At 50.3% G+C, this 21749-nt stretch overlaps 3 protein-coding genes across 8 annotated transcripts in view; 2 read left to right on the top strand and 1 right to left on the bottom strand.

Moving 5' to 3' along the window:
* Positions 1–8726, top strand: part of Gsk3a (glycogen synthase kinase 3 alpha) — a 9722-nt gene extending 996 nt beyond the window's left edge. The window contains exons 2-11 of the mRNA XM_004644367.1: positions 917–1104; positions 2566–2649; positions 2808–2918; positions 4800–4930; positions 5020–5126; positions 6088–6185; positions 6265–6360; positions 6905–7091; positions 7369–7461; positions 8044–8726. Coding sequence (XP_004644424.1) covers positions 917–1104; positions 2566–2649; positions 2808–2918; positions 4800–4930; positions 5020–5126; positions 6088–6185; positions 6265–6360; positions 6905–7091; positions 7369–7461; positions 8044–8117 — 1169 coding nt within the window. The 3' untranslated portion in view covers positions 8118–8726. The remainder of the gene's footprint in view (positions 1–916; positions 1105–2565; positions 2650–2807; positions 2919–4799; positions 4931–5019; positions 5127–6087; positions 6186–6264; positions 6361–6904; positions 7092–7368; positions 7462–8043) is intronic.
* Positions 7935–15743, bottom strand: Znf526 (zinc finger protein 526). 6 transcript variants are annotated; one of them, XR_002818768.1, is made up of 4 exons: positions 15662–15743; positions 15360–15456; positions 13491–13591; positions 7935–7956 (listed from the first exon to the last, which is right to left on the bottom strand). XR_002818768.1 is itself a non-coding variant. In XM_023704481.1 (4 exons), the coding sequence occupies exon 4, from the start codon at positions 13383–13385 to the stop codon at positions 11373–11375; it is 2013 nt and encodes a 670-aa protein (XP_023560249.1). In that variant the 5' UTR covers positions 13386–13402; positions 13491–13591; positions 15360–15456; positions 15662–15743; the 3' UTR covers positions 10948–11372. The 6 variants fall into 6 exon arrangements, 5 of the variants coding, with proteins under 5 accessions (XP_023560249.1, XP_023560250.1, XP_023560251.1 ...); XM_023704481.1 differs by lacking the exon at positions 7935–7956 and adding an exon at positions 10948–13402; XM_023704482.1 differs by lacking the exon at positions 7935–7956 and adding an exon at positions 10948–13402 and having other exon boundaries at positions 13502–13591.
* Positions 15744–17502: 1759 nt separating this feature from the next.
* The window catches only part of Dedd2 (death effector domain containing 2), a 19858-nt gene continuing 15611 nt past the window's right edge, over positions 17503–21749 (top strand). The window contains exons 1-3 of the mRNA XM_004644364.2: positions 17503–17703; positions 18323–18689; positions 20115–20249. Coding sequence (XP_004644421.1) covers positions 18362–18689; positions 20115–20249 — 463 coding nt within the window. The 5' untranslated portion in view covers positions 17503–17703; positions 18323–18361. The remainder of the gene's footprint in view (positions 17704–18322; positions 18690–20114; positions 20250–21749) is intronic.

The raw sequence follows: 21749 nt of genomic DNA, 5'->3' as shown, positions 1-21749 counted from the left end.
GCAAGGGCCTGAGTTCAATCCCCAGTTCTCAAAAAAAAAAAAAAAAAAAAAAAGAACAGAAAGAAAGAAAAAAAGGCTTAGTGCATTTTACAGCAAAACTGAAATGAAGGCTGGGTCACAACTCACTATAGATTTGAGGTTATGCCTCTTTAATCATTCTGGAGTATGCTGTCATTGGCTCTGGAAAAACAGCAATGTAGGATTACTTCCCTCCAAAAGAAGGTGTCTCTGCCCCTCTAAATATTTGGTTCCTCTGTTTCCTAAAGGAATAGAACCACTGTCTCCTGGGAATTTGAGCTACCCTTCAAAGGCCTGAGGCTGGAATAGCCCCCTCAGGACAGATGGGAGCTAACTCCACATCTGGTGCTGCTCTGGACCACACATAACGGTCAGCGCCTGACCTAACATATCTGGGGAGGGTAGCTATCCAAAATGGGGGTCAAGGCACTAGTTTCATACCACAAGAGCATGTTCATTCTTGTCACCAGGAGCCAGTGATGAAGTTACCAGTTCTACTGGTAAAGATTTAGAAGGCAGTATTCTCCAGGTTGATGAAAATGATCATTGCTTTCCTAAAAGTAGGAGTACCTCAGGGGCATCATTCTTTAAGTGGAAGCTGTCAGCTTATGCTTTTCCTATAGGAGGGACCAGAGTGCAGTGAGCCCACTACAGGTGAATTTAACACCTACAGTTGCTGGTGTCTCCCACTATCAGTATGGACCGATGATTTGGTGCTTTCTAGAAGTAGAAATTAGGAGTTGTCAATCTTTGTACAGCAAAGAGGTTTCCTGAAGAAAAGGGGAGAGGGCATTAGGGGTTTTCTCAGAGAGTGGGAAGGGACAAAGAAGCTCCAACAGAGATAGAGGGTGGCTGGAGAGGAAATGTCAGTGGATTGTGTGTCCCCTTTATTCCCCAGGTGACAGCGGGAAGGTGACCACAGTGGTAGCCACTCTAGGACAAGGCCCAGAGCGCTCTCAAGAAGTGGCTTACACAGACATCAAAGTGATTGGCAATGGCTCATTTGGGGTTGTGTACCAGGCACGGCTGGCAGAGACAAGGGAGCTGGTGGCTATCAAGAAGGTTCTTCAGGACAAGAGGTTCAAGGTAGCTTGGGAAAAATAGAAATGAGCAGTTCTGGGGACTAGGCATGACTGGTGAGAGCTCCCAGCAAGAGAGTGGGCTTCAGAGGGGACCTGAGCATGGGTTAGGGAAGGGGAAGGAAGGAAATGAATTGAGTGGAAGATCAAAAAAGTAGATTCCAGGAGAGTTGAGAGTTGATATTTATTGGAAATTTGCTAGTTATAAGGGCTTGAGAGGTGAGTTCTTATTTAATGTACCTAAATATTCGCTGAAGCTTGGTGGTATTGTTATTCCCATGTGAAGTAAGCAGAAATAAAATTTGTATGTAAAGTGCCTTATCAAGAGACTAGAATTTTAATCTGATTCCCAAGCCCTCCATTTTAGCCACCTGGATACATTTCTTCCTGGAGAAAGGAGATAGCATGGATGATGCTGGTGGCACTGAAGGTAGCACTGTGCCCCAGGTCTTTTGGCCAGTGCAAGAAGGAATTCAGCCCAAGCTTTGTCCACAAACCACTTTTGTTGGTGCAGAGCACTGTATTTTCTGAGAGGAGTGCCTGCTTTTACTTGGGTACCTATGAGGTAGCAGAGGCTCAGGGAACTAGATGAAGATGGTAGTGGAAGGATAACTGGTATTTGGAACCTAGGCTACCCTGGATGTGGGGGAACTGAGGCTAGGTCAGGGCCTGGGTCTGGACAGTAAGGACTGTTGGGCTGGATGAACTCCAATGTCAGTCAGAAGTTGGTTAGGGTTGACTTATAGAAGTGACAAGGTCTGGGGGCAGGAAGCTCTGAGGCCCCAGGGGAGAAAGCTCAGCGTGGGCCTTCTGGGAAGAGGCTGTAGCATAGCTTCAAAAATGAGAATTGGAGTCTCAGACTGAAGATCCAGGCTGGAGTTCAAAGTCTGAGATGCCTCCTGGTAGAGCAACAGCAAGTGCTGGGGACCAGGGTGAACTGAATGGCTAGTACTGGGCTGTGGTTAATTGTGTCTTGTAGGGCGGCACACCTTATCTGACCACTTCATCTGATTTCTCATGAGAAGCTGAGAACTGGCTTTATAAGTGAAGTGACTTGGCTTTTATTTATTTTTTTGTGGCCAGCTCAGCCCACCCTGGGGGCCGGGCTGGTGCAGCATGTGGTGCTGGGAATCAAACTGCGTTCTTTTGCCCGACTGATTTTTCTGAAGAAGTTGCTTTAGACAACCTGCCAGCTCCCCGACTTGGCTTTTAAATATCAGCAATAAGTTGAAAACTTTTAAAAAGTGGGCTGAAACATCTGTGTTCTGCAATTAGGGTATAGGCCTCCATTTGAGTGTGAGGGGTGGAGGTGTGCAGTGAGGACTGGCCCCTGAAGGGCCTTGGTACTCTGATACAAAGGCAGCTGCCTTCTGCCGCAGGAGTGGGGATGGGGCAGAGGTGAATGCTGTATGGAGGGGAGGCAAAGAGAGAGTTGGTTGTATTGAGCTTTTCTTCCTCTGTCCCCAAGAATCGAGAGCTGCAGATTATGCGTAAGCTAGACCACTGCAATATTGTGAGACTGCGGTACTTTTTCTACTCCAGTGGGGAGAAGGTGAGACATTGGGGTGCCCAGGGTGAGGGTGCACTGTAACTCTACCCATTTTTCTGCCTGCCTTTCTCATAGGTCCAGTCTTTCCATTACTGTGTCTTGTGCACCTTTCTTTTTTCCTTGCTCCCAACACCTCTCATCTCTCCTTTTTTTGTCTTCAGAAAGATGAGCTTTACCTAAATCTGGTGCTGGAATATGTGCCCGAGACAGTGTACCGGGTGGCCCGTCATTTCACAAAGGCCAAATTGACCATCCCCATCATCTATGTCAAGGTAGGCAGATAGGCTGCTCCAGAGCCGTATTTCTTCTATAGGTTCCCTCACCTTTCAAGTTTATTTTGGTTTCTGGGGCCAGGGGGTGTCCATATTTCATGCCTTTGCACCTATAGCAAAGGAGTTTGACAAAAGAGGGGAGGGCCGAGGCAAGGGCTGACTGAATCAGGCAAGCAGCTAGACAGGGTGCTGCAGAGGCTGCAGGGTACCTGCTGAGATCTACACTGGGGTCCACTAATACTAGTGTTGCTGGGTAAATCTTCCTACGTCATCTGTAGGATCACTCCTCAGTGCCTGGCACTGTGTCCTGGGTATCACAGATCTTCAGGAGGCATCTGAGTGAATAAATCAATAAATGAGTGAAGCCCAGGAATGATGTAGGCTCAGACAAAGGCCAGAACAAGTGCTGCATTGGGGAAGTAGGGGGTTTGTTTGTTGGAGGCTGCTTGGGGCCCAGTTGTTCCTTGTACTGGCTTTAAGCACTGTACTCCTGGGTGAGCTGACATGGGCTGTGTCAGTGGTTGCTGCTGCCAGACCTCACCTCCTAGAAGGGCAGTTCTCTGGTTGGGTGAAGCTATACTGTGACTGCTTGCTTTTTTTTTTTTTTTTTTGGCAGAACCGGGGAATGAACTCAGGCCCGTGTACTTGTCAGGGAACTACTTATTCTACTGAGCCATCTCCCCGGCCCCAATGTGGCTGCTTGCACAGTGGGGTCAGTGCTAAGAAATTCCAGAAACACAGCTTACTGAGACCCTGTCTTGCCCGCACAGAGCTCTTAATTTGGTGGGGCTGACAGGCACTGTCAGGAAACTATGAAACTAAGTAGGTGCTATTACACTAGAGGGAGCATAGGAAATCCTGGAAAAGACATCCTAATTCAGGCTGGTTTGGGGAGACCAGGTGCACAGAGAAGTAATGGGATCTTGCTGAAGGGAACAGGGACAGAGAAGGAACCTTTTGTACATGGTGGAGAACAGGTGAGCGGTTAATACATCTCAGAAATTGATCTTGGCCCCAAGTTAAGCAGAAGTAATCATAACTCAAAAGATCCCTGATCTTTTGGCACTTGGGGTTCTAGTCTGTAAGTGGGAGAGAGGAAGCAGAATTAAGCTGAGTGGGGGCTGGTTTGTGGGTGGTTTTGACTGTTGAGTGAAGGAGGCTGAGCTCTTCAAGAACCAATGGTTTTTGGTGAGGGGGAAGCCAAGTGCCTGACTCCCCAGCCTACTTTATGACAAGGCCTTGCATTGTGTCTGTCTTACTCAGCAGGCTTCTGCCAAGGGGTGTGGTTGCAGCAGGAGCAGTTAAAGTTTGGTCTGGGGACCAAACATCATTGCTGGAGGACTTGTTGCAGATGCCCCACTCTGAAGTCACAAAATTAGAAACTGTGTTAATTGGGCAGATGTGATAGTCTTAAGACGCAGGAGGGTAGAAAGTTCAAGCCCAGCTGGGCCACTTGATGACTGAGAAGAAACCTATCTCAAGATTAAAAAAAAATAGAAATAGGGGTGGGGCTATACTGGATGTGAAGGTTCTGAGTTCAATCTCCATTACTGTAGTAAAACAAAACCCCTGCTGGGGAGATGGCTCAGTGGAATAAACACTTCCCTGGCAAGCGCAAGGGCCTGAGTTCAATCCCCGGCTCCACAAAAAAAAAAAAAAAAAACCAAAAAAAAAACCCCTGTGAAGTTGGGGGCTTATTGGTATGTTTTAACAAGTCCTCCAAGTAGCTGTGGTATACACAGAGGTTTGAGAATCAAAGATCATGGCCTGGAAGGTTCCAGGCCATGGCCTGGAAGGTTCCAGGCCATGACAGTGGACCAGGGATGGTGCGCTGTGTGGCGAGAGCTGGGCTGGAATTCAGCTGTCCCTTGCCTACCCCAGGTGTACATGTACCAACTCTTCCGGAGCTTGGCCTACATCCACTCCCAGGGGGTGTGTCACCGTGACATCAAACCCCAGAACCTGCTGGTGGACCCTGACACTGCTGTCCTCAAGCTCTGTGATTTTGGCAGGTGGGACTGACCTGGGATTGCTGGGTGGCTAAAAGGGTAAGAGGGACCTTAACCTTTGGCTATTTACCCTTGCCCTTTTCTTCCCACAGTGCAAAGCAGTTGGTCCGGGGGGAGCCCAACGTTTCCTACATCTGCTCTCGCTACTACCGAGCCCCAGAGCTCATCTTCGGAGCCACTGATTATACCTCGTCCATTGGTCAGAGTTATGGGAGGGTGGTGCTGGGAATGGAAAGTCTTGGCAGGTTTTGAGTTTTTTCAGTGTGCTGTGTCAGGCTTGATGATAAAAACTTAACATCTGTTCTTTTACCCAGTCCTGACAAGCTTAGGAGGCTGACGCTGCTGCATGCTCAGTTTAGATAAGCAGCCTAAGGCTGGGAGCTGGGAAGCCACCTGCCTGTCATTGCACTGCTGAGATGGGACAGGGCTGGGATTGGAAAGCTCACCTGACTCCAGAGTCCATCCTAGCTCTAGAACCTCCCAGTCATCTCAGTTCTCAGCTGGAGGGGGGGGGGGGCTGGCAGTGACCTTGGGGGAAACTAGCAGGCACAGCTTTACTGCCATGAAGGTACCACCTATTCCTAGGGCCTTTATGTCCTTCTGTTGTTGAGGATTGACAGTGCCACCTTCTAGGCAGGAGGAGGAAGGCGGAAATGAGGGTAAAAGGGTGTGTGAAGGGACTGTGTGGTCCCTAGGTGTAAACTTGTGTGGTGAGGGCCATGGCACCGACTAGGGAGGGGTGAAACAGCCAGGCTAAAGCTCTTCTCATGGGTAAGAGGAAGGTTGGGAGGGGAAAGAGTAATTCTAGGATTTGAGGCTTTACCTTCCTGGGGCCAAAGGACACAGGTGCTGTTGGCACAGTTGGGCCTGGTAGGTTCTCTGAGGGTAGAGGCAGAAAAGGTCTCATTGGAATCACTAAGCACAGATGAGGGCTGGACGGACATGTCTCGGGAGTGTGACTAAGTTGGGCAGAACTGGAAGTTCAAGGTCCAGCTCCAGTGTATATGACCTGGGGCCAAATGATTCCTTTCTGACCTGAGAAAATGGGGTACTTGCCACTTGAGGATGGCCATGAGAAATAAACAGAAATGTTTGCAGAGGGATGGGCTTGGTGGCCTGGCCTGTGTAGTCCTGAACATCTCTCTTTCATTCTCCTTCAGATGTTTGGTCAGCTGGCTGTGTCCTGGCCGAGCTCCTCCTTGGCCAGCCCATCTTCCCTGGGGACAGTGGGGTAGACCAGCTGGTGGAGATCATCAAGGTGAGATTAAGGTCAGGGAGGGTAGGGATGGGGTGAGGGAGAGGGGGGCCTTGTTTCAGACCCCTCCCTCACTACACAGGTACTGGGAACACCAACCCGGGAACAAATCCGAGAGATGAACCCCAACTATACAGAGTTCAAGTTCCCCCAGATTAAAGCTCACCCCTGGACGAAGGTAGGTTAGGGATAAAGGGTGGGTCTGTTGAAGGCCAACTGGGCTGATACTTGGCTTCAGAATCATGGCTTGGGAGGGTTTAAAGTTAACGAAAGAGCAAGTCAGTAACACGTATTTAAATTCATGGAATCTAGCGGTGCATGGCCGGTAATTCCAGGATTTGGGAGGCTGAGGCAGGAGGACTTTCATGAGTTCAAGGCTGGCCTGGGCAACATAGAGTCCCTGTTTCAAAAAAAAAAAAAAAAAAAACCACCATAAAAAGCTTTATGGAATCTAAAAAATTGACGATCTACAGGTAATCAGGATTCCATTTCTGTGGCAGAGATGCTGAAATGCGTAGCAAAGCTCATATAATCATAGGACCTGGGCTGGCTGGCTGCCAGATACAAATTGACTTCCTCTCAGTGGTTGTGCCTCTGTTTCCTTATTTGGAAGATGGGTTCGTGAGAGGCAGGCAGTTGTATCTGCCACTGCAGTGAGTCACAGGACTGACACTGGGGCCTAGGACATCTCTTACTCTGTGACCCTGCACTCCTCTCTCCAGGTGTTCAAATCTCGTACGCCACCTGAGGCCATCGCACTCTGTTCCAGCCTGCTAGAGTACACTCCGTCCTCCAGACTCTCTCCACTAGAGGCCTGTGCCCACAGCTTCTTTGATGAACTCCGATGTCTTGGAACCCAGCTCCCCAACAACCGCCCGCTTCCTCCGCTCTTCAACTTCAGTCCTGGTGGTGAGAGCGATAGAAGTGGGGAGCCAAGCTCGGTATAAAACAGGTGGAGGGCTCAGGAAGCTGTTCCCCACATTCAGCAGAACCATAGCTGCCTCAGCAGTGCTTTGCAACTTTGTGCTAGGTTCTCTTTGGTCTCAAAGACTTCCGTGGCTAAAAGTGTCTGTAACCTGCCCTTGGCCATAGTTGGGTCCTTGCCTGGCACTGGCCCTCATCCTCACTGAATTTCCAGATGCCCTAACTCCTCCCTGACTGTGGGCGTGTCCATTCTTATCTCTAGAACTCTCCATTCAGCCGTCTCTCAACGCCATTCTCATCCCTCCTCACTTGAGGTCCCCAGCGGGCACTACTCCACTCACTCCGTCCTCGCAAGGTAAGTTGTAGGGCCATCTGCTCAGGGTTGAAGAGCACTTCTGAACTAAAATATACTTTATAGCATGTTAGTGTCTACCTTACATCGTTGTCAACATTTGTGTTTAAATGCTAACTGGAAAAACCAAAGAAATGTGTTTGGTGTGAACAAAAAGTTGAACTTGCTGGCCATATTTAAAATTGGACCACTTTGGGTAAAATCCCAGATTTTGTTTGCTTTTGGTGAAGAAAGTCAGACTGAGCAGCAGTGGGCCTGCCTCTTCCTGACTGCAGTTGGCAGTGGGCTCGCTGCAGCTACTTCCTCTCATATGGAGCCTGGTTCCCTGGCGTGAGGCACTTAATTGTCAAGCTGGCCGTTGGGCATTTGAGTTTGCAACCCTGGACCTAAAAGTGGTACCTTTTAACTTTTTTTTTTTTTTTTGCGGAACCCGGGATTGAACTCAGACCCTTGCGCTTGCCAGGGAAGCGCTTATTCCACTGAGCCATCTCCCCGGCCCTAATACCTTTTAACTTTTAATCTTAACACTCTGCATTGGGTGCAGAGGGATCTGAAAGGCTAACTGTCTGCTTTCCTCCCCTTCAGCTTTAACTGAGACTCAGACCAGCTCAGACTGGCAGACGCCTGATGCCACACCTACTCTCACTAACTCTTCCTGAGGACCCCGCCAACTACTCTCCCACATCTATCTGGGAGCCCTAAGTGGGGATGGGAAGGGGGAGGTGTAGCCCATCAGACTTTTATCCTGGCTGGGCCCTAGACTAGAGGGCAGAGGTAAATGAGTCCCTACCCCACCTCTAGTCCCTCCGTTACCAGCCTGACTCCTATGATGGGCTTTTTAAGAGGATTTTAACTGGTTGTGGGGAGGGAAGATAGGGAAGGAAGGATGGGGTTGGGGGCATGAGGAACTCCTACCCCTTTTGCCCCCTTGTATTCCCCAGCCTCCATTTCCTCCAAACCCCCTCTCCCCTCCTTTGACCCTTGTAAATAGAATCAGCCCGCTCCATCTTTTCCCTTCCCTGGTCCCCAGGTGTAAATAGATTGTTATAATTTTTTTCTTAAAGAAAACGTTCATTCACACCATCCAACCTGGCCCTGCCCACTCCTACAGCTGTATCTCCACTCCTGTCCTCAGCTCCCAAGGCCTTCTCTGCTCCCTACCCTGGAGGGCCTGGGACATGGGGAGAACTCCTGATGTCTTAAGTTTCCACAGTAAGGTTTGCCTGTGTACAGACCTCCGTTCAATAAATTATTGGCATGAAAACCTGCTTCCTGTCTGGCTACCTGTTTCCACCAAGGTGAGGGGGTGTCTGGAGATCTCTTTAGGGTCAGGAATGGGCTGGATCTTAGGCAGGGCAATACTGGGGAGCCTGAGTTTTGGTCGTGATTCAGGTGCCCAACCCTTCCACATACCCCTCTGCATGTGGAGTTACTAGCTTTTCTGCTATAGAGGTCTGGGAGGAGCCTGTCCTATGACCCAGTACAAATCATCTGCTCAGGGAGGGAGGGATTCAGATCCTCAGTGATCCATGACAACTGGACATTTCTTGAAGGAGTGAAGGCCACAGAACTTAAGCTGCAGAGTTAAGACTTGAACAAAAGGGGGCCAGGGAGATGGCTCAGTAGAATAAGCGCAAGGGCCTGAGTTCAATTCCCGGTTGGGAGGTGGGGGAAGGACTTGAACAAATGGCTGTCTCAGTCCAAGCTACTGCCTGCTATGGGACCAGGGAGGCACTGAATAATAAGGAGCTACATGGGCAAAAATTTAAAACTTACCTGCCTATAATGTTGGCCTACAGAGACACTGGATAGGGCTAGGACCCTAGAAGATTCTCAGGGCTTCATTTCAGAGTGTTAAGCAGGACAGCCGTTTGCTCTGGCTCTTAGGGGTGTTGGGCGCTGACAACTCTGCGAAAGCTAGGCAGAGTTTGGCTTTCCCCCCTCACTTAAAAATGCTAGGACCAGATGGTAGGAGCTATGAGCAGAAGGCAATGGTACCTCTTCCACATGGTGCCAAGCAATAAGCATGGGCAGAAGGCTGCAGAAGGGAAGGGAAAGGGAGCACTGGGAGGAGCAACTGCACATCCTCTGCTGGATTCCAGCTGAGATAGGTCACAGGAGTGCCAGGACTGCTCTTGTGGGTTCTGGGCCCCCAACTGCCTAGGGACAACTATATACTGCCCAGAACAGACTATCCCCTTCTTGCTCAATACTGGCCTGAATTTCACCTTGATTGTAAAGTGGATGTGGAGTACATCGATTATTTAAGGGGAAGATAGGCGGCTTGGGCAAGGGGCAAGCCGTGGGTTCCTGGGGACCCTTCCTCCTCAGTGGTTGACTATATTGGGGGGGAGGGGACATCCTTCACCTCTACCCCCACAGCTCCTGCCCAGCTCTATCCCTGTTGTCTCCCTCTTAGAACTCTGCCAACCCTCCACCCATACCACTGTGATCCCAGGAAGATCTGACACCGTTGTGACACCTCCCTACCCTGCAACATTGCCGAGAACTACTCAGCCCAACTCCCCATACCGAGGCTTCCCTCCTGGGCAACTGCCAGCCCCAGTAGCATTCTGATTCATCTGCCTGAGCACCTACTGCACAGAGATCTTGGGGAGTCTGCCCCACTGACTGCACTGGCTTAGAGAGGGAAAGACATATCCCAGACATCCTTGGGAAAAAATGGGGATCCCTTCCTGCTAAGACCTTTGATCTTTTAAGTCCCCCTCAAATCCTAACTGCTCTGTGACCCTGGTTTACTTTTCTTCCAATTACAATGAGTCCAGATTCCAGCTTTTTACATGGGGTTTTAGGTCTCAATCATTTAGTATAATAGTAGTTATAAACGGGCTTAGAACAGTCTGGTTTCACATCTTCCAATGCCTGTGCAAGTTGCTGTCTTTAGTTTTTTTTTAATCCATACAAGAGGGATGAGACAGATCTACTTCATGATCCTTGGGATCATGGCATACATATAGTGCTAAGGGCAGTGCCTGCCATGGCCATGTGGTCAAATGTTCAGTTACTGTAGTTTCAAGATGGGTCCAAATACATTAGAACTCACTATCCTCCTGTAGTGCTGCCTGCCTGAAATGGTTTTTGGTTTCTTTTTTTAGAAGATTCCTACTTTTTTTTCAGACACTACCTTTTCTTTTTGAAAGCCTTTTCATACCTGTTCTCCTGTGCAGGTTTGTTCCCTACCCTGGGACCCCAGTGTCCCTGTACATCCCCTTCATAACCCAAGTAGTGCTTAGACCTGACTCAGTTCTGGTCTCCAGCACTGCCCAGTACTTAGAGACCTTTGGACACAGGCTGAATGAACCAAAGAGCCACACCTGGAGAACAAACCGCCTGTACGTGTACGCACTCCTGCTAGCACGCTTCCCGAGGGCACAGCCTGTGTCTGGCTCATTCCTGGATCTTTGCCATCACCCAGTCTAAGTACCTATAGATTTTCTTCCACATTGTCAAAACTGAGATGAGGCCAAGATAAGTGCCTTTCTCTACCAGGCAGAAACAGGGCCTAGGTACCTAAAATCCAAGAAAGGATAGGGTGGGGGGACAAGCAGAGAATGCTGAGAGGTATATGCAATGTCCAGCACAGACTTGGAACATGGTCCATGTTCAGTTTACCTGATTTTGCTGAGGGCAAGGGTGATGCCAAGAGCTTTGGCAGTCCCATTTTGCAATACAGAAGGGTGACCTGGGACAGATCACATGGGATTTTACAAGCTTCAGTTTCTCCTCAGGAAGAGAAAGGTGATACAGGAAACCTGGCAAGGCTGTTTTGAGGAATCACTGGGTACAAGAATCTCATGGTAAATGCCAGATTGGCTTGTCAAAAGGGTAGTCCTCTTTTTCTCCCCAGAGGTGCTCATACTCACTGTTGCAACTAAACCCTTTTATTGTTGTTGTCACACGAAGGCTGTGTCTAACTGCAACAGCCCACTTGCTTCACTGGCCCCTAGTGCAGCCTGACACAGCTGCAGTGTGTCCTCAAGTGCCAGTGGCTGGGAAGTCTCAATGATGGCAATGGTCTCCCCGAGCTCTGTGCACATGATAGTCTGCTGTGGCTCAGGGGCTGGGGGTGGGGCGGGAGAAGGTGATCTAGGAGGCTGTAGTGTCAGAGACCGGGCTCGGGCATGGACCCGCTGATGCAGCCGAAGGCCTGCCATGGCCCGGAACCAGCGGCCACAGGTCCCGCAATAGTAGGGGCTCTTGTTGTAGAGACCGGTGATGGGGAGCCGGGGTGCACGGGCGAAGGCGACTGGCCGCAGGTGCAGCCGCCGGTGCTGCTGCAAGTTGGAGCTCTGTGTAAAGCGCTTGCCACAATCCAGGCACTGATAGGGACGCACACCTGTGTGGGTCAGCTGGTGGCGGCTGAGGTTGGCTAAAGAAGCAAATGTCTTGCCACAAGAATGGCACTGGAAAGGTCTCTCACCTGTGTGTGTCCGCAAGTGGTTGCGTACATGGACCAGCTTCTTGAAGCCCTTGCCACAAACCCCACAACGGTGCCGCCGTTCAGGGGGCCCATGTACTGCACGCCGGTGTCGGGAAAGCCGAGAGGCTGAGGCAAAAGACTTGGGGCACTGTGGGCAGGGCAGCTGGGCAGGTGGGGGAGGGGGCGGGGTTGGGGGCTCTGGCTCTGTTGGAGCTGGGGAGGCTGTTGTTGCTGTAGCTGGAGACCCGCTTTTCCCAGCATGCGTGCGCCGATGGTACAGGAATTTGGTCATATTGCTGAATGTCTTGCCACAGCGACAGCGATGCAGTGGGTTGGCAGTGTGAGCCCGACGGTGCGCCACCAATGTGAGTTCTGTGCCAAAGCCCCGTCCACAGTCCACGCAGAGGTAGCGAGCTTCTCCTCGGTGCAGCCGCAGGTGCTGTTCAAGAGAGGCTGCCTTCTTGAAGACCTTGGAGCAAGCTGTACATTCGTGTGTGCCACCCACATGGGCCCGCCCATGAGCCAGCAGCCGGTTTGCTGAGCTGAAGCTGCGCTGACACTGAGTGCAGTGGAAGGGGTGGGAAGCTGATGCTGATCCTCGAGAGGCTCTTCGGTGTCTCTGGCGAGCCCCTACAGAGGTACAGTGCTGGGAACAATCATCGTGGCCCTGGGCTCTATCAGCTGTGGACATGTTACCTCTCATAGTGTCATCAGCGAAGTCCAGAGCTCCCTCCTCCTCCTCTTCCTCTTCCTCCTCTTCCTCATCCTCTTCATCATCTTCCTCCTTCTCCTCTAACCCATTATGTTCTTCTTTCTCCAGGGAGTCAAAGTGAGTGCCCTGATGTTCCAAGAATTCCTCTGGGGTGGCACAGAGGGTGGCACACTCAGGACATTCATAGGGCTCCATCTTGACTTCAGGAGGTGGAGGGGGTGGAGTGGAGGGAGGCAACGGAGGTGGTGCTGATGACTCGGCTACTGTAGCAGAAAGGTGCTGAGCCTTGCGATGAGCCACCCACAGCTCGGGGGAGGGGAAGAGCTCCTCACAATCCCCACACTGGTACTGAATCTGGCTTGCAGACTCCCGGAGGTGAGCATCCTGGTGGGCCAGGAGCTCACTGGGAGAGAGGATGAGTTGGCTGCATTCACCACACTGGAAAGGCCCCTCCTCAGCGTCTGCCACTAGCTCTGGTTGCAGGCCGGCATCCTGCGTGGTCAGTGCCTCCTCCTCTGGCACAGTGGGCACATGCTGTTCTTGGTGTGAGAGAACTTCCTCTAGTGTGTTATACAGGCTGCCACACTCAGAACACATGAACTGGTGGTGCTGGAAGAAGAGGGATGAGGCAAGGGCCTCCCCGGGTGTCATTTCCATCACTTCTGTTGCTATCTCTGCCATCTCCCCCGACATGGATGACATGGATATAGGCATCTCCACTGTCCCTGGTGACTGTGCTGGCAGCTCAGCCACCTCAGCCACAACCTCTGCCATTGTGGGAAAGCCAGTGCCTGGAGAAGGAGGGGCAGGAGCCAGTGACATACCAGGAACTCAGGAGAGAGGTGTGTTAGGATTTCCCTTGCTCATCCCATTACTCACCAGCCTCTTATCAATTGACAAATCTTAATCCAATATTTAGGTCTCAGACTTCAATGATCCTGTGCTTCTGAAGCTTACTGCCGCCCACACCAGCCAGACATCTGCAGAAGAGAGAACACTCCTCAGTCTGGCCTGGTATGCTACCCTGTCCCTGAGTCCCAGTCACACACTTTCTGTAAACATACCGTATCTTTTCCTGCCTCCTAGCCTTTGTCTGTGCAGTTTCCCCATTTTGCAACATCTTCCTTCCTTTACATATGCAGAGATGCTGCAAAACATTTACTAGCACAGACCCTGAGGCCAGATTTCCCTCAGCTTGATTCTGAGCTGCACTGCATATATATATATATATATACCGTTTTCCCTCTGTGTTTTCTCTCCTGTAAAATGGAGTTAAAGTAGTACTTACCACAATGTCACTGACTTCATAAAGGCTAGCTATAAATTTCACTTGAAGTTTCCTAAAAAGGTTGTTTTGCTCTTTTAAGTCTTTAATGCTATTTTCTCTGCTATGAAAACTCCATGTCTGGAAAACTTCTACCCCACATCTCCTTTAAGAAAATTTCTGGGGCCAGGGAGATAGCTCAGTAGAATAAGCACTTGCCTGGCAAGCACAGGATCCTGAGTTCAATCCCCAGTGGGGGGGGGGGGGAGAAAGAAAACTTCTGGGAACTTCTTCATATCCTCAGGGTAAGGTCACTCCTGCCTCCTTGGGGTTCTTATGATATCATCTGCTTCCTCTAGCATAACAAATATGAGACTGGAGTGTTTCTCTTGAGTTCTTTACAGGACTGAGCTTGTAGGCAGGGTTGATCTGATTCATTGTGGAGGTTTCAATCACCAACAAAACTACAGAGCAGGGTCAGGTACTGTAACTTTCAAATTTTCCCCCATGTACCCTATATTCTCTTCTTGTGTAGGCTCACTACAACCCAGGCCCCCTTACACAATGGAGGCTCTTAAGTCTATTCACTAAATGACCCTTTCCTTCAGATTTTTTTTTTTTTTTTTTTTTTGAGACAGTCTCACTATGCAGTTTAGGCTGGCCTTGAGCTCCCTTTGTTGCCCAGGTTGGCCTCAGACTCACAGTGATCCTCCTGCCTCAGCCTCCTGGGCCCAGGGATTACACGCATGTGTCACCATGCTCAGCTCAGAATTTTTTCCTCTTTCTTTTCTTTGTGTGAGTGTGTGGTACTTGGGATGATTGAGTACCACTTTATCTCTTCTTTATCTCTTTATCTCTTCTTCACCTCATCTGTTAGTGCCAGATGGCAGACGGAGTTTACCTTATATCCCTGCAGATAGAATTTGTTCATATTAAGCTCCCTGAGGGGAGGGTTTTAACCTATTCATCACTGGGGTATTTCCAGTGCTAAGAACAACGCCCAACACACAGTAGGCAAAGTCTATAGGGGAGTGAGGGGTCTCAAGCCAACTCTCCCATTTCACTGTGAATTCCCACAATAAACATTACTGAACAGGGCCCTGTTTTCAGGTGGTGCACAACAAGTACTCCTGAATAAACAGTTCACTAAATGCCCAGACCTACACTTTGCTTATCAACCCAGGCCAAATCCTTCACTAATTTTTGAGTTCTAGGATCCGAACACAACAGTCGTTCTACAAAGGATCTTCCTGTAAACAACCAACAGGGAGGAGAGTGACATTTTTCCTTGTTTGGCAGTCCCACTTGGAACAGAGAACTTCCCTAGGGTTAGGCCCAGAGTATGCTACGAGACTTGTATGAAGTAGTCACCCAACAAATGTTTTTTTCCCTAGAAGGTGGCCCTGAAACTTGTGCCTTCCTTGCTTACACAATTAATCTTGGATTGTGAAGGGGTGGGTCGTCACATAGTTCTGAAGTCCTACCAGGAAAGAACCCACCAGGGCCTGAAAGTTCAACTTTTCTGCTACACATCCCTTTTCTGCCGAACTCGTCTCTTCGGCGCCCCGCCCGGAGAAGGACCTGTAGGGGTTGGGAGGGAGCCAAGCTTAGGGTACTGCACACCGCAGGAGGGCAACACAGGAAGGAGCGCTCTGCTCCACCCGGCTCAGCTCCCGCCCCAGCACAGGCCCCGTGGTTCTTCAACCCCTGGGGTCCTCTTCATTGTCCCTCCACCCTCACCGTACGACCAGCGCTCTGTTGCCCGCCCGCCCCGCTGCGCCCTCACCCATTTCTCTTGCCTTAACAGGTCCTGCAGCTCTTGACACAGACCCTCAGCTCCCGGCGTGCGAGACCCCTCACTATCCACACCTCCCATTGGGCGGCGCCCTTACACGTGGCGACCAATCAGAGCCAGCAGCGCAGGGCACGCGCCCTTGCGCCTGCGTGTTGACTCTTAGGCGGGTCTCCCGCGACTTTCTCCACTCACACATCCGTGCCCTGTGGGCGGGGTCCCGGCACCGAGGAGCGTCTGCGCAGTGCTCCCGGGCCGCTCCTGTCCTGCTGAGAGTTACAAAGTTCTCTGGCGCGGGCACAGAGAGAAGTGGGCACGGACAGCGAGGTCCCGTAGAGGGAACTGGCCTGCAGGAGGTCTTTCTTGACAGGTGTCATTTCACAGTTGAAGAGACTGTGTCTGAACACACAGTTTTTTTTTTAAATTTTATTTATTTATGTGTGTGTGTGTGGCCAGCTCAGCTCACCAGGGGGCGGGGTGCTGGGGGATTGAACCGTGGTCCCTGTGCTTTGCTAAACTTGTTCTAAGTAGGTGCTTTAGACCACTGAGCCATCTCACCAGCCCCTGAACACACAGTTTTGAAGCCAGCCAAACTTGAAGTACTTATGCTCTGTGGGCCTTAAGTTTTGCTCATCTGGGGCCGGGGAGATGGCTTAGTGGAATAAGCGCTTCCCTGGCAAGCACAAGAGCCTGAGTTCAATCCCTGGTTCCTAAAAAAAAAAAAAAAAAGTTTTGCTCATCTGTAAAGTGGGCTTTGACTTATATCCAACTTGAAGGGATTGAACGATGCCACCCGGAAAAGCCCCCAGGAGGGGCCTCAAACATACAACGTGGGTACCCCTTCCAACATGGACACAGTCCTTCCGAGTTTGTAAAATCGCTGCCCCTTTCCTCTCTTTATTTAATGATAGTCACTTCCAAGGCGCCCACTGTGTACTCAGTTCGGGACTATGTTTTCACAGGGGATCGTTACCATCCATCTATTTCACAGATGGAGAAACTAAGACCCAGAGAAGGGAAGAGCTTCTTCCGAGCCACTGCTGCAGCGAGCAGAGGCTGTACTGAGCCAAGGCCAAGCAGGACGTAGGACTCCCGTCTCCCCAGGGGAGACAATTCGGGGGTGGGAACCAACCAGGAGGCAAGACTTGTGCCAGGCACGTGCTAGCCATGACCTTGAGTCACCTAAGTGGGTGTCTGGCTACGGACTGTCACGCCCAAAGCCCTGCGGCTGGGGATGAAGACACCACAGCCTGGACAGACCTGCTCTCCTTGGTGCAGGTTAGGGAGAGGGCATTTGAGTGACTCCCTGATGCTACTACTGGGGAGAAATGTGCATATCGGGGTGGCGGGGCCGTTTGTGATTTTGAAGGAAGTTACTCAGTTCCAAAGGAATCCTGGTCTCTATCAGAAGGAATTTATAGAGGGGGCGTGGGTTGGATGTGTGCTTTTCGGGATAAAGGTATGTTTCCAAACTGAAACAAGAGGCAGTATAGTTGAGATGTAGGTTTCTGGTTGCCATTAGGAATGGGGAACAGTACTGCAGGAAGATCCAGGTACTGATTCTAAAGTGGCCTAGACGTTCCTGGAGGCCGATGCAGTCTTAATTGTAGACCTTTGCCACAGGAAGCTAGGACAGTGATAATGTGGGTGTCTTGGTCGTAATCAGGAGGGGGCTGTCGTTTATGAGTATTTCCACAGGTCGTGATATGAGGCAACCCGGGACCGGGTGTTCCGAGCCATCTGCGGGAGAAGTAGAGATAGTGTAAGAGCCAGATCCCGCAGGTTCTCGCATTGCGCAAGTGCCGCACAGAGCAGCCAGGAAGCTTCGGTTGGGGGGCGGGCCCGGAGCCCCAGTGGGCGGGGCTTGCGGGTCTCGTTCTGCGCTTGCGCGTAAGGGGCGTGGCAGTCGCACCTGCGCGAGTTGGGGGAAGAAGGAGGAGCGAGGTGACGCAGGCGTAATAATAGAGAAGGTGCCAGAAAGATCCAAAACAAGTGGCTGCGGCTGTCGCCCAGGAGTCATCCGACGCCGGAATTCGGTAAGGATCCCAGGAGGCCTAAGGGCTACCGGTGGCGGGCAGACGAAACCACTCGGGCGCTTGAGAGATAGAGTTGGGAATCGTCATTTATTGGGCGAGGGTTGGGTTCGGACAGTACCACCTGTGTAGAGAAAAGGGCTGCTGCCTCGGTCTGTCCGGTGATAGGGAGTAGAGGGTCACTTTTGGAAGGTACCACTTGAGTGGAGCGGAGGGCCTGAATGTAAAATACTGGTGAACTGTGGCAAGGGCCACATCCGGACATTTACTACCCAAAGGTACAGTGTGCCCTGGTCGAAGTGCCTTGGAATGGGCCGTAGTCCTTGTTTGAACCTGAATCTCTTAGGTCGTCCGGGAGGTTAGTTTGGAACGTACCACCTGGGGAGGGGGCTTTGAGCTCAGCTGGCTGGACTGGAGACCCCGTAGGGTCTGGCGTCCCGACCTGTTACTAGGGGACCTTGGGCCATACCATTCCCTTCCGGGGGAGAGGGAGACTGAGGCGCTTGTGGGTTGTTGGTGGGCTGCGCGACCTGGCCGGGGTGGGGGAACACGCTCTGGCCTCCGTGGAGTCCCGACCGCTTCGTCTCTGACCGCTGCCTCCTCCTCGCCGTGTGGGTTCTAGGGCCTGGTTCTGAGCTTGTTCCGCATCCCTCCCCCGGGAATGGCGCTGTCTGGGTCGACCCCGGCCCTGAGCTGGGAGGAGGATGAGTGCTTGGACTACTATGGCATGCTGTCGCTTCACCGTATGTTCGAGGTGGTGGGCGGGCAGCTGACCGAGTGCGAGCTGGAGCTTCTGGCCTTCCTACTGGACGAGGCTCCCGGCGCAGCTGGGGGCCTGGCCCGCGCCCGCAGCGGCCTGGAGCTGTTACTGGAGCTGGAGCGCCGCGGGCAGTGCGACGAGAGCAACCTTCGGCTGCTGGGCCAACTCCTGCGGGTGCTGGCCCGACACGACCTGCTGCCGCACCTGGCGCGCAAACGGCGCCGGCCTGGTAAGGTTGAATGCGAGTGTGCCAAACTTCCTGTGGGGAGAAGGTCTAGTCCTGCTGGGCCCCTGTGGTGCCCTGATAATGTCTCATTCCATTCCCCTGTCACACAGTATTAATTAGAAACAAAAGAGGGAGGAAGTTAGGTTTAAGGAGGAGCATGAGCTTGTGGAATTTGACCACATCAATGATAATGACGACCACTGTTTATGGAAGGCTTGTTCATGCCAGGCACAGCTGTAAGTCCTTCACATGAACTGTCATCTTGTATCCTTCGAATAGTCCCATGGGAAAATACTGTTGTTGTCTTTATTGTACAAGGAAAACAACAGGTTCAAAAAGTTAAGCAGCTTGCCACATATAAGACTAGACTCTTGCATACTGAGCATAGAGGATATAAGATCATGGGGCTTACTTTTAGCTGATGTATCAGAATATAAAGACAACTAAGTCGTAATTATTCATTGCAGAAATTTATGGTTACAAAAAGACTAAAGGTAACAATGGATAGAGAGAGTGGGAAGTACCTGAAGTGAAGGGGGCTGCCCTAGCCTAGGTAACCAGTGAAGACCTTTTTGAGATGACATTTGAAGTGAAGCTGTACTGCCAGCCATGCACAGATCTCTGAGAAGTTTCCCAGGAAGAGGGAAAGGCAAGCATCCAAGCCTTGAGGTGGGAATGAACTTGATATCATAAGAAGCAAATGTGGCATGATAGAAGGGCACCTAAGCAAGGGTGGAGAGATAGGCAAGGGGATAACATCACCAAGGGGCTTGCAGGTAGCATAGATAGAAAGTGTGGGAGCCAGGATTCAAATCTAGCTGGCCTGTCCCCAGCATTGAGGCCCTTGGCTTGAGAGGAAAGACAGCAGTGAGACAGGTGAGGAGCTGGGAGGGCTTCAGACTGCCAGAAGACCTGTGTCTTCATAGGTTGTCAGACTCTTGGTTAGGTTACTGGAGGCAGGGTAATTAGGTTGGAGAGGTGGGGGTTGAGGTTTTCATAGCCCAGAGTAAAGCCATGAGATTTGGATAACTACATACCCCTAGAAGAGATAATGACATTTGAGGAAAAATACACCTGAGAGTCAAATTCTAGAAGAAAAAACTGGGGAGTCTACAGAGACCTACTTACTTCTTAGGGGCCTCAAGGTGAACTAGGGGCAAGGGGCCAGTGCAGAGGTCCTGACCATGATTTCTTACAGAATAACTTGATTGTTGAGCTGCTGTGGACATGGACTGAGTGGCCCTAGAATGAGATGAGTTTTCTGTCTAGGGAAGCATCTGCGCACCCTCTGAGCAGATAGACTCTGAGTGTGACCTCTGGGGGATTTAGGCACCGTGTGGTCCAGGCATTCTTCCAAGGGTAGAGTTGAACACTGCACCTGGAATTGGAAGGAGGCTGTTAATGTTTCTCTCTGTTCTCTTCTGCCAGTGTCCCCTGAGCGCTACAACTATGGCACCTCCAGTTCTTCTTCTAAAAGGACAGAGGGCAGTTGCCGGCGCCGTCGGCAGTCCAGCACTTCTTCGAGCACTTCTTCCGATTCTCAGCAGGGCCAGTGGGATGCAGGTGTGTCTGCTGGGTGGGCATGGGAGCAGTGTCCCTCTTTTTCTTCTCAGCCCTGATAAACCTCTATATCTAGCCCATCAAGAAAGTGGCATGAGGAACTTTTGCATCTCATTTTTAGTGTGTCTATGTTTATTATTGTTCTGTTGCTACAAGAGGAGGCATGTTTGTGTCCTGAAGCAGTCTACAGGATTGTTGCTTTCCATTTCATTTAAATGACACCATGTTAGGGGCCAGGAGTATAGCTCAGTGGCATAAGTGTCTGCCTGGTAAGCACAGAGTCCTGAGTTGGATTCCTGGTACTGCGCGCGCGCGTGCGCGCGCGCGCGCACGCGCGCGCGCACACACACACACACACAGTGTAAATAAATAAATAGATGACACCATGTTGTAGGTATCAGTTTGTACCTGATTGTCTTTGCTAGACCTGTTGCTGAGAGTTACTTGTGTTGAATGTCTCTTAATGGGTGTAATGGCCATGTCCCAATTAATTTATTGTCTCTTCCCCCTCCCCCAGTTTGTTAATATTATCATAAAGTTTCAAACATACATTGAAGTTGAACATGTTCATTTAGATTAAGTGATTGTTAACATTTTGCCTTTTGGCTGAATGTGTATATATGTAATTCTGGGTTCTCTGTAAATTACAGGCATTAGCAGATTAACTCATCATTACTAGGCATCACTTGAGAATATGGATATTCTCCTATACCACTTCAAGATCATTACTTATACCTAAGAAAGTAAATATTCTTGGGGTTGGGGAGATAGCTCAGTAGAATAAGTGCAAGGGCCTGCGTTCGATCCCTGGTTCTGCAAAAAATAAATAAATAAACAAATATTCTTTGATACTGGATGGTTCCGTTTTCTTCGAGTCTCTTAAGACTATCTCAGCTTTTAGGATATACTCATGGTTGAGTTGCTCTGTATGCAGTTATATGTCCTTAATCTCGTTCTACATTTTTTTTTTCAGTATATGTGCTGCTAAAGCAAGCACGCTCTGTATATTTTTAAATTTATAACTTTTTTCCTTTTGTACATGTTTGTAGTACATGTTGATTATGTTCATCTTTTGGGAGTTGATGCATGAACAGAACACATCTGTGTTTTTTAAAATTTTATTTTATTTATTTTTTGGTGGAACCAGGGATTGAAGTCAGGCCCTTGTGCTTGCCAGGGAAGTGCTTATTCCACTGAGCCATCTCCCTGGCCCCTTTATTTTTCTTTTTGCAGTACTGCGGATTGAACTCAGAACCTTGCACTTGCCAGGCAAGCACTTATTCTACTGAGCTATCTTCCCAGCCCCCATTCATTCTTTTCAATGTCCCCTTCCCCTCCCTCCTCAGTCTCAAACTGTAGAGCAGAAATTTATTCATAACTCAGACCTTTTCTGGAGAGGTGAATGGGGGTGGGTCCCTCATGCATACTAATGACATGTGCTCTACCAGTGAGCCGCACATACCTGCACCTGCCCTTTTCCCTTTTTAGTAGGGTTTTTTTTTT

Source organism: Octodon degus, unplaced genomic scaffold (genome assembly GCF_000260255.1).
Source record: "Octodon degus isolate 3935 unplaced genomic scaffold, OctDeg1.0 scaffold00197, whole genome shotgun sequence".
NCBI classification, from domain to species: Eukaryota; Metazoa; Chordata; class Mammalia; order Rodentia; family Octodontidae; genus Octodon; species Octodon degus.
This window is presented reverse-complemented; position numbering and strand designations above follow the sequence as displayed.

Excerpts from the sequence above, each read along its gene's own strand:
- Znf526 (XM_023704481.1), bottom strand. The coding sequence starts at position 13,385 with ATGGCAGAGGTTGTGGCTGAGGTGGCTGAGCTGCCAGCACAGTCACCA.